The sequence below is a fragment of the Quercus lobata genome, chromosome 3 (assembly GCF_001633185.2).
Source record: "Quercus lobata isolate SW786 chromosome 3, ValleyOak3.0 Primary Assembly, whole genome shotgun sequence".
In the NCBI taxonomy this organism is placed as follows: domain Eukaryota; kingdom Viridiplantae; phylum Streptophyta; class Magnoliopsida; order Fagales; family Fagaceae; genus Quercus; species Quercus lobata.
Genome location: NC_044906.1, coordinates 40,141,665 through 40,157,023, shown reverse-complemented (window position 1 = coordinate 40,157,023; position 15,359 = coordinate 40,141,665). Strand labels below are relative to the sequence as shown.

The 15,359-nt window shown below is 33.4% G+C and overlaps 1 protein-coding gene and 1 pseudogene across 1 annotated transcript; both read right to left on the bottom strand.

Annotated features, from left to right (window-relative positions):
• Nucleotides 1–728: 728 nt before the first annotated feature.
• On the bottom strand, nucleotides 729–3,911 carry LOC115982163 (annotated as a pseudogene).
• A 9,066-nt stretch (nucleotides 3,912–12,977) lies between these two features.
• On the bottom strand, nucleotides 12,978–14,857 carry LOC115980884 (putative pentatricopeptide repeat-containing protein At1g12700, mitochondrial). Its single transcript, XM_031103086.1, has 3 exons — nucleotides 14,226–14,857; nucleotides 13,712–14,063; nucleotides 12,978–13,499 (listed from the first exon to the last, which is right to left on the bottom strand). The coding sequence occupies exons 1-3, from the start codon at nucleotides 14,855–14,857 to the stop codon at nucleotides 12,978–12,980; spliced, it is 1,506 nt and encodes a 501-aa protein (XP_030958946.1).
• Nucleotides 14,858–15,359: the final 502 nt, after the last annotated feature.

Below are 15,359 nucleotides of genomic sequence, written 5' to 3'. Positions count from 1 at the left end.
TTTTATTTATTTAAATTTAAGTAAAACATTATATGTTTAAAAATAATATAAAACAATGAGTACAAGCCCATTTTCACATTTTAATATGTAATATACTTACTAGTTGAGTCAAATGAAAAAAAAAAAAAAAAAACAACAACCCTCCATGCTTTTATAACTTCAATTTGTTCCAAGTTTCCTTCTTCTTTTTTAAACCGTTTATTCTTTTGGATACTATAGCACCCTTATCTTCTTTGTTTTATATTCTTGGAAATTTATCTATGCATCACCATCAAAAATATCATCTTGTCAAAGTGCACCACTCAAACAAGGCAATCTATTATAGCATTTACATTGCATTGCAGGTGAATCCTTTTTTCAATTTAATTAATATTTTATTTACTTAACCAAATAATAATTTTTCTTAACATAAATTATTAATAATGTTTTGTTCTTTCTATTACAAAAAGGTAATGCCAAGACAGAAGAAAGAACAGCCTCTTGTGGGGGGATAAAGATTATATAGTAGTACTACACTATACTCATTGCTTATTTAAACAAAAGAGGAAACTTTTTCTTCTTCCAATTTTTCCTTCTTTATTCCAATAAAATTTTAATTACATGAAACGGTGGAAAAGAGAGTTGTAAATCTCAATACCCACTCACACTACAGCATCAGGTATAGATAAGAATTAACAGGAAGAATATACAGAAGAGAGCAATGCCAAGTGTGCATTTCGCAGTAGAACTCAAGCAATTGGCTTCAACACAAACATTTTGCAACTATGAGGCCCCACGTTGGCTGTCAAGTTTCCAACAAATCGTGTCTTGAGTGTCTTGTGCTGGAAGAAACACATGTGCACACATATATTTGAAGGTATCTCACAAATATAAATGCAAAACTGAAATGCCTCATGACCTTAAAGACATGAGAAATGAAAGCCTAATCAAAATTACCTCCCAAACATCTCTTGCTTCGATGACACTGTTTTCAGGAATTCCAATATCGTCCCAATTGCCTGTAATTGAATGAAGCACAGTGGCTCGGTTGAGTAGAACTAGAGCTACCTTATTGCCTGAAAGAGGCCCTGCCCAAATCTATTGCAATTTAACATAAAAAGTCATGTTTTGCTCTTATGAAGTGAGACAAAAGTACACACTACGCATCATAAGATATTTTAGGCAAACTTTATTACCTCACTATTACCCTCCATCCTAACCTTTTTAGCTTGTATGCCAAGTGAATCTGTTATAGATGATGATCAATTCAATTTTCATAACCATTGCTACAGAGTAGTTCACATGATGGGAGGGAAATTACACCATCAGTTACAAAATTGATGCACTTACCTTGATTAACTGTAATAACCTCTTTATTGGAAATGATATTAAATGTCCCTTTTGTCAGGTTCCTCACATCGCAACCAAGGAGAAGGGGAGCCTACAATACCATTTTCTGTTTAAGCAAACAGATAGCCAAAACCCAAAAAATATGCATTCATTCAAATCATGAGCATCTATTCCAAATAGTACTGCCCGAAATACCTTGGAAATAGCCCATAAACTAAAGTGGGCTATATATTCATTATTTTTCATCCCTCCATTTCCCACCTCAAGCATGTCAGGATCTGAACAAAGTCAAGCAGATAATACGAAATAGTTCATAGAAAAAAGTGGACTAAAAGCTTCTTCATCTTTTTTAAATTATGTTAGTGTGACTTAAACTACTGTGGGAGAATACTAACCATTCCAACCACCGGCCTGGCAAGATCAGCATATACTTCATTCAAGTCTATTATAGAGAGCATACTGTGGGAGAACAGACCAAAAGAAATGATTTTGGGCTAAGAATTTGTATAATCAATTATGAACTTAACAGAAACATGAAATTAATCTACCTGTTCCAATTATCAGAAATGTCATTAGTAGTTCTCCAGCTATTTCCAACCTTAAAACCCCATAGAGCAGGGTGCAAGTCACCCCTATTAAGGGAAAGAAATACAAATCAAACAAAACAATCATTAATGGAGTGACTTTCACCACATAGATTTAAAAGTTAGAGATATAGGATTACCATTCACAAAGTGAGAAAAAGATTGGACGATCTGCTTTTGTTAGTGCCCTAGTCATTACAGGGTATCTAACAGAAGAAAAAAATGGATCATTATACTCTCATATCTCAAAGTTTGAACATACATTGCTAAACAAAAAAAAAAAAAGATCCATATTTCCCCATTTACTTGTGAGGTTGATGTCAAGATGACTATATTACCTAACAGTTGGCTTTGTTTCCATCATTGTAACAGTTATCATACTTCAAATAATCAATAACCTGCATAAAAATTTCATTATTGCATGGTATTTGCATGTAGTGTCAATAGCAAAAATGGACAAAGTAAAACCCATAAAGAAAATAAAAACAAGATTTCCTACCCATGAAGCAAAAGTTTTGACATCTTGCTCCTCGTGATCAAGTGAACCAGGCATGGTTTTGCTACAAGTAAATTGCCTGCAAAGTGGAGGTGAAGCATTTTTTTTCCTAGTTGTTTCAGTAACAAGGGAATATCGACATTGAACAATAAATAATGTAGCACAAAGTTGTGTTAGGGTGTAGTACAGTCATGTTACCCTGCATCTGAGTAGATTCCTAACTTAAGGCCTTGCTGTGAATGTAATCTGCGAGGGCTTTAATACCAGATGGAAATGTTGAATTCCTAGGCAATAGATTACCTTGAAAAGGTAAAATAAAATGTTTAGTGCAACTACAAGTTCAAAAACACTAAAATTGTAAGAGAAACCAAACCTTGGCATCACGATGCATTTCAGCCCAGCAATCACCTGGGAAAGTAAGAAATAGAAGTTCTGGCTCATTCTTGCGCCCACTTTGCTTAAAGAAAAATTAGATTTATGACTAAAAGAGAAACTACGTAAATCTATTGCCACATACCTATATTAACGTAGATATATCCAAGCTTGGCAAGACTAGTGGAGACCAGAGCATCAGCTGTCAAACCAAGAAAACAAAGAACTCTTTTAAGTCGATCTCTCTCCCACCTCAACAGATGCAGTTTACCATTTTTCTATGTGAATTTTGACAGCACTTTTTGATATATATATATAAGGATAATTTTTTTCTTTTTTTCTTTTTATTTTAAAAAAAGATAGAACTTGGTTAACGTTTGAAAGAGAATATTGCATTTGAGTAGTAAACCTACCAGTTTCTTTGATGACTTTCTCATCCACTTTGCAGTTGAAGTGATTCCAACTATTCCACCTACATAAGTAGAAAACACGTCAATAATTACGAGGATGCTAGTGCCTACCACTTTTTTTTTTTTTTTTTTTTTTTTTTTTTTTTTTTTTTTTTTTTTTGAGTTAAATGCCTACCACTTAAGAAGCACGGACACGGACCTATATGAGTACAACAAGGTTATACGAGTAAGTTTTGAAAAAATTATAACATAAAATGGCTGCCATGTCACACGTATAACATGGGTACACGACACGAATACTGCAAAACGCAATCATTAATTACTTTTTACTTTAATAATAATCATTGCAATCCAGATTCCAGATGAGGACGACCCTGATCTAATGAGCGCTATTGGGTTTGTATACACATACACCACACCAAACAAACAGTGCTTATGATGATCTAATCCAAACGGCACAAACTGGTTGTCCATAAATAAATAAATAAGAAAGACTTAAAATAAAAGAAGAAGAAGAAGAAGAAGAAGAAGAAGAATGATAGAGCTCATTAGCAATGCAGTAGTGGTTATATATTACCCCATTTGAGGAGTCAAGCCAAGCCCATTGGCAAGCAGATTTCCTCTGAGTTCCTCGTTGCTATTCTCAGCCTCAGGCATTGACATAGAAGAAGCAGTGTTCACCATCATTGAGCATAACATCAACACCGCTACAACTACACAAACATCCTTAGATCTCTCCATCTTCGTAGATGTGCCCTCTCACCCACACCCACTATCTCTCAAGTCTCTTAACCAGAGGTGAGGTCTATATATATATATATATATATATATAATGCTTGTTTAAGGATAATCCTATTTATATGTGCGTATGATAGAGATATATAAAATAGTTTGTGACTCTAGTAGTAATATTATAGAAATATAATATTCTTAATTAAGGATAATGTCTATTTATATGTATATATCTATATATATCTAAAAGTTGAAGCATAACATCTATTGTTGCTACACTTCAGATAAGCCATATCATCGATATATAATGTCACTTTTTTTTTTCCTTCTTTTTTAAACAATATTAATATATAAATAAATACTGCAACCTTACACATTCTCTAACTTATTAAATTCAACTCACTATGAACAACCTTACACATTTTTTAACTCATTAAATCCAACTCATCATTAATTTAGCCATTTTCCAATTCTTAACTCTTCATTTTCCCCTTCAAAACCGTTTCGTTCTTTTGAAGTTCAAACTCTTCAATTACCACTCCTATGATTAACTATGTTATTTTTAACACTATAAATTTCCAGTTGCTCTCTTTACCTCCGCAAAAGTTGCTAAAGTGGCATCAGATTTGGAAAGTCCCTTTGAAGTGTGTTCTTTACCTTTTTTTTTTTTTTTTTTCTTTTCCCCCAATTTCAGTTTTTCCATTGGATTTCTAACGTTTGTGGATGATATGCTTTTTTTTATGGGTTGTAGACAATGTGATTGCTTTAGGGCTATGGATGGCTAGGATTGGTTTGTTGGTTATGAGAAGAGTTTTCAAGAATTAGAAATCTCTACAACTTCTTACTTCATATTCATATTGTACAATTTTTATTTTATATTTGTGTTTAACCCATTCAGTTTGTTTATTTTTGACATTTTAGTTTTCTTACATTTGACATTTAACTCTATGTAAAAAAAAAAAAAAAAAAAAAAAAAAAAAAACAAGGTTTAATGTATTTACCTCTGATAGTTTTAAAACAATAATAGAATATACGTTGAATTATACTCCAATTAATGTTTTCATATTTTTTCACTCAATGGTTCTTTTTTGTTGTGGGACCTTTCTCAATTTCTGTTGGCTTCGACAAATATTATGTTTAGCAAACTTTTTCTTATTATGTGCAACACATAATAATTTGATCTTACAATCCAATAGACAATAAAAATCTACCTCAAAAGTTTGGTCACAAGGAAATAGAAAATCTCAAAACATGATTAGGGGTTTAATTTTTATATGATTTTGATAATGCTAAATGTGGAATTTGGTTCTTGCAGGGTTTAGGATCATTGAATTATATGTTCTATATGTTCTTAACATTCATGCCAATTTTCATGTCAATTGGATGTTATTTACTATTTGATTCATAAAATCATCTTTTATGCTTATTTTAAACTACAAAAACTTGAATTTAAACAATTGATTAATAACCATGTCATCAATCTAATGGTGGATTTGTCAAAATTCACATCCAATTAAAAAATATTAAGTGGTGTAACATTACTTAAAATTACATCAAGTGTAACTTGAACCCAACCCATATATATATATATATATATATATATATATCAAGATTCTGCTATTTGAAAAGTCATGACATAAAATTCCAAACTCCGGTAAAAATTTCCATTTTGCTACTTTTCTTGTAGAAAGAGAAGTAAACAAAGTAAAGGAAAAAATATATAAGAATAATTCAAAGAAATTTTTTTCTTTTATTTTTTGGATCATCCAAACATCACTTGTTAGTGGGAAAAAATATTAATTCTTTCTTTAAGGGGAAAAAAGTAAAATGAAAAATGGCCAATGAGAGAGCTTTTGTGCATTAATTGTTCAATAGCCCTTTCTTCTCAATCTCCTACGACTCCATAATTGATCATGACCTAAACCTTGGTCCATAAACCCTATCTTAAGCCACATAGTTAGGGTGTTGATGCTAGAATGAATGTGTCGGATTGATGATATTAGTGTAAAAATTGGTGTGGGTGTTTTTGTGTTAGTACTTGATAGCCTAACTTTAATGGAAATCAGTTGAAGTCCGTGCGTTGCACAATTTCGATCATAAACTTATATGATATATAATTTATTTGAGAAACAATAAATAAATGAATAGTTATTACTACATAATTTTTTAATTCTCATCTAAAATATCGACTTTCTCATAATGACATTTGTAATTGTTTGTAACAAGGCATTTGCATTTGAATTGTAAGAGAAACATTGAGTAAATTTGGGAAAAAATAAAAATTGCAAAGCTCTATGCACACCATGGGCGGGTACCTTTTTTGTAATATATATTAATTAGTTTCAGTAATCATAATGATGTGATTAAATCTACAATTAGGCTATATAGTAAAACAGTATAGCATATGTAGGGGCAAGATTTGGAGCCCAAGTCCAAATGTATGGAACCCTGGTCTAATATGTCCAATACAATGAATTTTTGTAGAGTATGGGTCAAAGAACTTGGTCTAGATGAGTTGGATAACGGCTAGCATGGAATTAAAAATCAATCAAACACAAATAAAAGTCATTATTGCCAAAGGACATTCGGTCCGAGGGGACCAAAATTTTACGTATAAAGATCACAATATTAAGATTGTTTAGCATGCTACAGTATTTTCTCCCTTACTCTTCTCCTCCTGTTTCTCTTTTATGGGAGCTCTTCCATATTATATGGCTCTTTTCTGATCATCTGGACCTTATATTTGTTGATCATCTGGATCCCCACTTGAGTACCCATTCCATCAGACACCCCTTACAGCCCTCTGTGAGTTGTGGTAGTCAAGGCAGCACTATTCAGGGGTCTTCTCCACATTAATGCAGCTAGAAAAGTAGTTACAGTGCATTTAATGTGGTAGTGGCAACTTTTCCTTAGATATTTTGAATCTTCTTCCCTCTCACGTGTTCAGGGGGCGCATCTCAATTGCTAGAATACACACCTAGTCTGCATTTGCCGTGTCCAAGGAGGAGTTCCTCCTCGGACCTTCTTCCCTTTGTCCCCCACTGATGAGATTTGTAATGTGGATCATCTAAGTCGTATTCTCCTCCTCAGACTTGTTAGTGTCCTCAGACAAGGCCCAAGACCCAATACATTATTTTGGGCCCTAGCCCCTACAGCATATTATCATAATAAAAGTAAAGAAATTGAAGTATTACTTCCACTATATAAAAGAGAAAAGTTGTGATTGTATACTGTTTGTAAACAATTCATCATGTTTAGAGTTAGAAAGTCTAAAAATTAATTCAAAAAACACCATTCATAAATTCCTGTAAGATATATCATACATAATAGTGAAACTTATACTTTAAAGCAATATAAAATATAAACTCCCATGATTTGCGGTGTGCAAACTGCAAAGAATACTTTCTTGGGTGGTTCTGATTCACGAATATTGCTTCCTCCAATTATGTTGGAAACCATTTTTGCTTCTTCAGGTTGGAGCACTGTGCTATGCTCTTGTATCTATAAACTAGGATGCACGGACACTTCATTTAGGGTACCATACCCATGTCGTATCTATGTTATACCCATGTCGTAATGGTGTTCAATATGCCTAGTCTGTAAATAAAGGAAGCTTTGGCTTGTTCCTCAATCTTTTTCACATAGAGCAACTACGAATGAGCTCTGGTTTCCTCAATTTATCTTTTTCACATATAGCAAATATGAATTATGGGTGTCTTTAATCTCATTCAATAATTTTTCTGTGGTGGCCAAAATCAAACATGGTGTAAAAACAAAAACAAAAACAAAAACAAAAAAAGTATAGTAGAATGAATCCTAAGAAATCTCATTCAAAGATTTTGTGACCTATTGTTAGTTAAAAAGAAAAAAAATTGCGTTTGTACCCAAAAAATAAACTAAACCCTGTGGTTCAACAATTTGAATCTTTAATGCAGTGGCGGAGCCACATGTATCCTTGGGGGGGCTCCAAAATTTTTAATTTTTTTTTACAATTTATGTATATTTTATAAATATTTAAAGTTTATATGAAAAAACATAGGAGTTGGCCCCCCCAAAAGAAAGCATTGATCAAATTTTTAGTAATTTTTCCTAAAAAAGAGAGAGTTTAGAGTTGATAATGATATACAATTGTAATAGAATGAAATAGTTAGATAGTAAGTTTTGTGAGTAAATAGTGGAAGTGTGGAACCCCTAATTTTTAGCTCAATTTCAATTCCAATTAATACGTTCAAACCATTCAACATTGATAATATATGCAATTTGGTTGAAATTTTCTATTCTCAAGATTTTATTAAGAAATAAAAAAGCTCATATGATACTTCAATTGTAACATTATGATATTGATTTGTCAAACATGGATGAAGTTTTGCAAACAATTTATATATTTTATATTTACACACATACACATATTTAGGGGAGTGTCTATTTTTTATTTGAGTTTATCTTGACAGAATATATAGTTCCGTCCCCCCAACTCAAGATTCCTGGCTCCGCCACTGCTTTAATGTTACTCAAACTTGAATCTTTGTGTGTGTGTGTTTTGAAAATGTAGATGTATATATATGTTGAAGTATAAGCTTTTTGATAGAAGATGCTGCAAGGCTCCAAGCCAGCGCCAAATCTACCATAGTTGTTTAGTACTAATTGAATTTTATTGTTTTATCAAACAACCACACTGTCAATACCTAATTGCATAAACTTGGCCTTTGCAAACAAATACACCTTAATTGCTTCTATATTTTAGCGTGTTCTGCAGTTAGGCTCTTATACCAATAGTCTTTGCACCTGTAAGAACTTTTTAGGGTCAATAATGATGAAATTTTCTCTTAGAAAGAACACAGGCGTACAATTCTTTACCTTAGTTTCAAGAGCATATCTCCAATTCAAACATGTGCGCTGCTTTTGCATTTACTCCAACATGCACCAGAGCATACCAAAAAATAGATTTTATTTATTTCTTTTTTTTTTGGAAGCCATACCAAAAAATAGATCAAGTTAATGACTTAAATAACAATTAAAAATTAGTAGGTTAACAGCAGAACAACTATATTTTTAGAAGCTATGTTGCTTAGAGAGAGCAAGCTACGTGAACAATATATGTAGAGCAAAGTGAAAGGATAAGTACTCTAGATAAGTTTTAACTTAGATGAGTTATACTTAATTTAAATCTTTTCTAATTATTTTTAGTTGGACTAATATGTTGATATGAACAAAACTTATTTCATGAGAACAAATAAGTTGTTTTTATCTAAAAACTTTCTGAAATTTGATTGGCTTAACCATGGTTTCTATGTCCTAAAGTCTTGATAAAATTTAGTGTAACCACTTGGCACAATTATTTGTAGTAAATTCATAATAATTTTTAATAGGTCTACCGACAAAATAGCTTAGGTTCATGGTGATAGGGAAGTGATAGCCCAATGGCAATAATATTCTTTGCGATAGTATTTTATATCTGTGATTTGAATCTAACCTTCAATATTATCTACCTATTAAAAATTATATTTAAATTAATAACTAATTTGAAAATTTTAAGAAAAGAATTTTATGGGTTACAAAGGGCAAGATGCCTCTTTATATGAACTAGTTGCTGACTCATGTGGTGCATCAAATAGATAGCAAGAGTTAAATATCTTCTTCTTCTTTTTTGGTGAAAAGGGTTAAATATATTCACTTTGTTCAATGCTACAATGAGTTAAAAAAAAAAAAAAAATGAAAATCAATAATTCTAGTTCCAAAGGACCAAACTGGACCAAACTGGACAAAATGGACCGCAGTGGACTGAATAAGACCGAAGTAGACAAAATGAACCGAATATGACCGAAGTAGACACAATGGACAGAATAGAACCAATGTGGACTGAAAAGGACTAAATTGGACTGAATAGGATCAAAGAGAACCGAATGGACTAAATAGGACCAAACCAGACAGAATGGACTAAATAAACCAAAGTGAATCAACTAGGACTGAAATAGACAAAATGGACCGAATAGGACCAATATGGACTGAACAGAACAAAAGTGAACCGAATAGGACTAAAGTAGACCGAATAGACCAAATAAGACCAAAGCGGATATAATGGACCGAATAGAGACAAAGTGGACCGAATAGGACCAACGTGGACCGAAATGGACTGAATAAGACCGTATCGACCGAATAAGTCCAAAGTAGAATAAATAAGACAATAAGACCGAAGTGGACACAATGAATCGAATAGGACCAAAGTGGACCGAATAAGAAGAAATGTACCAAATAGGACCAAAGTGGATAAATTGGACCGAATAAAGCCAAAAGGGACCGAAGTAGACAAAATGGACCAATGTGGACTGAATAGGACTATACAAACCAAATAGGACCGAATATAAGAGAAACACGTTTGTAGTGGTGAAATTTGGTTTAAAAATCAAATAAATAAAATAATGACGTTATAAAGCCTTCAAAGTGAGGTAGCAAATATAGATATAATATATATATATATATATATATAATATTAAGTTTTATTTATAAATTCTTATTTAAACATGCAATTCATGCACCATAAATATATTTGCATCATAAATAAATATAGGGCATTTAATGTTTGGCACCTTGTTATCAATATGGGTTTTGATGTATTTGGCATCATAAAAAATGGTGCACATAGTTGTTATTGTAGTTGAATTTTTGATTTGATTACATGGGCTCAACGCATATTTGGCATATGAAAATTGGATGATCTTCCTATACTTGGTCATGGTGGGTTTCTTCTTTTATGTCTCACTGGGTTTCTTCTTTTATGTCTCACTGATGTTTTCACAGCGGATTTTTCCCATGACTTGAAAGTTGAAACTACAACTAAATATAGGGAAAGTTTTAATAGTTTAAAAAAAAAAAAAAATTAAAGCTCATATTATTTAATGCATCATCACCTACCAGATGCAAATATTGGAGGGGTTAAGGGACCATTAAATATACAAATTATAATTATAAAAGTATCATTAAGCTATAAGGAAATTTATACGAGACTTTGCTAATGCTACAAAACTGAAATATACGCAAATTGATAAGCCTTGAACCTGCAACCTTTAGCTCTACTACTATAAGCCCAAATGTTCATCTAGTTAAGATCTAGTCTAAATTTTTCCAACAGATATGCCAACAGGATAGCTCATGTCCTTGCTAAATGAATTAAAGGACCATTAAATACATAATTGTGAATAATAATAATGATAAGGCCGGGAATATAGTATTGAACTGTCGGCCAACCTCCTTAAACCATTTTGAGAGATGCACTTCACACACCCTTCATTTTCATGGCTTAAAACCAATATGGAAATATGGCTCTCTGGATCAACCCAATGAAGACCTTGAAATGCAACACAACAGTCTTGATGCCTGCCCTGCTCACGTAGGAACCAAACAAAGCAAAGGAAACTAGAGCATTAGGACACGTCATCATGATCAATATTCTTTGCATTGAAAATAAACCTTACTTGTTACTTTTCACCAATTTGTTTATCGATATGGGATTTTAGACAGTTCTAGGCAAACACATTCCTCAAGATTGAATTTTGCATTTAGTTTTCGCAATTCGTTTACTCTATTTCAATTGGTATTCTAAAAGTTGACAAAAAGTTAGTCAAAATTAGCAAGTATCTGGTATAATATAATTGGAGTTACTCCCTCAGGTTGCAGCTAAGGCCCAATTTTACTAATCCATAGCAAGGTCATGCCAATCTCATACAGATTTTTAACTAACTGTGTATACTAACATCTTCAATTTGTGACAAAGTGCTAGATATGAAATACTGCTCCAACTTAATCAAAAGTAGAACTGAAAAAAAATCAGCTTTCCAATGACAACAGTAGTGATTCCAGCAGCATCCAAGGCATCTGTTCTTTCACAAATCTCATGGCTTGTATCAGCCATTTCTGCAATGTTTTTCCATTTTCAAACTGGGGAAGAGATCACAGCTAGAAACACTACCCCACTTAGACATTTGTAACCTCCGAGACAAAAGAACTATTGTACAGCAAGCTATATGATCACAGGTTTGGAGAATAGCTCATCTGATTCTACTTTGATTTTCAATTACTATTTTGTAACTTAAAACAGTAAACGTCAAAATGATAAACTTGTGATGTTATTTGTATTGTACTGCAACCTAAGTTGCCTCTCTCTCAAACAATGCAAGAAGAAGCATGCAACTATCAGCTGCCTCCTTGAGCAAGCATGCAACTATCAGCTGCCCAGTCCACTGTAAATATATCCCCACAAAGCTTATAAGGAAAAAAAGAATCCGCTTACAAATACGCATAAAGCATTGGCAGCACTATAGAATAGGCAGTGATACAATGTGTCTAAGCAGTGAACCATTACTCTAATTTTTTTTCCATATTACTATATCTATATTACTATTCCATAACATCGAACATACATCCCATGAATTTTGTCTCCTAGGATAGAAAACTTTAATTTGCCATGCCAAAATAGGTATACAACATGTGATTAAAATCCAAAACGATAAGTAAAGGGTGCATGTGAACCACTCAATCAAAAAACCTAAGGCATTGTTAAGATTCGTTAATCTTCTAGAATTGCATTGATCTCTCACAGATTTAAAGAACTAATTTGGGGTTTCCACATTTTCTCTAGCACTACTATATCGACTACTAGAGGTAGTAAGAGTATGCGTAGAATAAGTTAGAGCATCAAATGGAACCATTACTCTAATGAAATGATTGAATATAAAATCAAGAGAGATTGTTGATTTAGCAGCCTCACCCATTTCCTGAAGCAGTAAATCTGGTTTCATATTGACTGAAAGCTATTCCGTCTTGTAATTACAAGCTAACAATTCAGGTCATGTTTGATCGAGGGATAGAGTGGCAGATCTTGAAGATGATGGAAGTAAGGGACAAGAAGAGAGATCAGAGATTGATCGGTGAGAGAGAGAGAGAGGGAGATGCTCATTTGTTCCTTTATGACACAAGATTTTTTTTTTTTCACTCATAAAAAGTAAATAACCACTTCCAACAAATATACATACAAGTTATAGATTGATTGGCAAAGTCTTAATAATGAAGTAATTCTTGAAGTGTTTTATCTCTTGGATTTGTAGATAGCAAGTCAACCAACATGGATGCAGTGGTTGCATTTGCTGAAAATCCCTTGTCAACCATTATCTTAATAAGTTCCATAGCCTTTATTGTCTCATTCTGTTGCAACAACCCTTGGATGATTGTGTTATATGTGCAATCATCAGGAGAGAAATGGTTCCCATCCATTTTCTCTAGCAGCTCAGTCGCTTCATCAATTAGCCTTTCTTTGCAAAACCCTTTGATCATTATAGTGTAAGTCCGAATATCAGGTTGCAATCCTTTTGCAAGAAGACTATTAAAGATTTCTCTTGCAGTTGTAAGTTTCCTAGCATTGCACATACTGTCAATCAAGATGTTGTAAAACACAATATTGTTGTCCAAATTTTTGTCTTCCATCTCTTGAAACAATGCCAACGCCTCCCCAATTTTTTTGTTCTTACAAAGGCCATCCAACAAGATAGCATAGGTTTGGGGATTTGGAAGTTGGCCACATGCCTGCATCTTATGAAATAGGTCTAGTGCAGCCTAGGGTCTCTCCACTCGACAAAACCCACCTATAAGAGTGCTATAAGTCACAACGTTGGGAGCCACTCCCTTTTTGACATTTCATCAAAGAGCCTCCTTGCTTCATCAATTATTTTATTTTTGCAATATCCATTGATTAATATGGTATAGCTAAACACATTAGGTGAACAACCTCTCTCAACCATCATATTAAACGTTTTGATAGCATCATCCATTTTGTTTTGTAAACAATAACCATCAATCAAAGAGCTATATGTGACTATGTTAGGCTCAATGCCTCTTTGAATCATCATGGTAAAAACTTCGTTTGTCTCGGTCAACATCCCTTCCTTGCAGAATGTGTCCACCAATATGCTAAAGGTTTGCAAATTTGGAATGATTTTCCTTTGCGTCATCTCATTCAACAAAGTAGTAGCCTCCCTCCATCGGCCAAAATTGCACAGGCCTTGAATTAAGCACGTGTAAGTGACAACATTCGGTTGAATACCTTTGCTCCTCATTTCAATCAAAAGGTTCAAAGCCTCAATTACCAATCTATCATTGCATAAACTGTCAATAATTGTGTATAGAACACTACATTGGGTTCAAAATACGTTTTTTTCTATCTTCCTAAGCAACTTAATAGCCATATCAGTCTCACCAATCTTACACAAACCATTTAGTATCGTCCCACAAGTAATTTCATTAGGTTAATACCCGTTTTTCTCCATATCTTCAACCAACCTCACAGCTCCAGCAATGTTACCTTGAAGATACAGCCCCTTGACAAGAGTGTTTAGAATAACAGAGTCTGGAATATAACCAAGTTTCAAAATTGTTGCCAAGACAGAGAACCCGAAATCCACCCGATTCAAATTGCAGAAGCATTTAATCAAAACAGTGAGAGTATAAACATCGGGCGGGATTCCGAATAATTCCATTCGTTTAATTAGAGAAAAGGGTAGAGAGTAATGCTTCATTCTTACAACCGCACCCAACAATAGAGTAAAATCTCCAATGAAAGGCAAAGGGTGCATGTGAAGCATTGTATCAAACAGGTCTAAGGCATGATCAACATTCCTTAAGCTTCCATACTTGCACTGATCTCTAACAGATTGCAAGAATTGATTTTGATTCTGTTTCTGATGTGGGTTTTTTCTTCTAGTAATAGTAGTAGTAGCAGTAGTAAGAGTAGAATAATAACAATAAGAAGAAGAAGTGTTGGATATGACATTTTCCTGAAGATCTAGCAAACAAATCGGGTTGAGTTTCGGGGCAGAGATCGGAGAAGGAAGTGATGAGACTGTTTCGTACACTCTTCTTCTTCTTCTCCTACTCTCCTCTTTCATACATTCTACCTAAGCTAGCTTCTGTGATATGGGAAATTAGTTTTATAAACTAATTTTGTTGAATACCATAATTTCTACTAATATATATATATATATATATATATTTCTATTAATGTATTTCTATTTCTATTATCCATTAACTATATAAAAAGTGTCAATGGCTTTTTCTACAGTTGCTTTGGTTTAGTCAAGTTTTCTAGCCAAAACAATGTGCGTTGTTGCGAAAAGGCAAAAGTCGTTTCATTGTGAAACCAAAACAAGACTTAATGCTGAGGCATTTCTTATGTGTTGGGCCTCCTTTTACCATGCTTGATGGGCTTGCTAGGCTTGGTAAGAAGCCTTTAGGGTGTACGTGGGTATACAAAATTAAGTATAAGGCTGATGGTTCAATTGAGAGGTACAAGGCTAGGTTAGTTGCTAAAGGCTTTACACAAAAAGAGGGTGTGGACTACTTTGAGACTTGTGGCCAAAATGGTTTTTGTCAAAGTGCTTCTTGCTGTGG

Bases quoted from the DNA above. Each gene is read 5' to 3' on its own strand.
- LOC115980884 (XM_031103086.1), bottom strand. From the start codon at position 14,857: ATGAAAGAGGAGAGTAGGAGAAGAAGAAGAAGAGTGTACGAAACAGTC. The intron at 14,064-14,225 runs GTATTAACCTAA...ATGCAATGATAG, and splicing joins GAAGATATGGAGAAAAACGG to ATTGGTAATTGAGGCTTTGA. The intron at 13,500-13,711 runs GTTGAGAGAGGT...CATAAGATGCAG, and splicing joins TCAAAACGTTTAATATGATG to GCATGTGGCCAACTTCCAAA.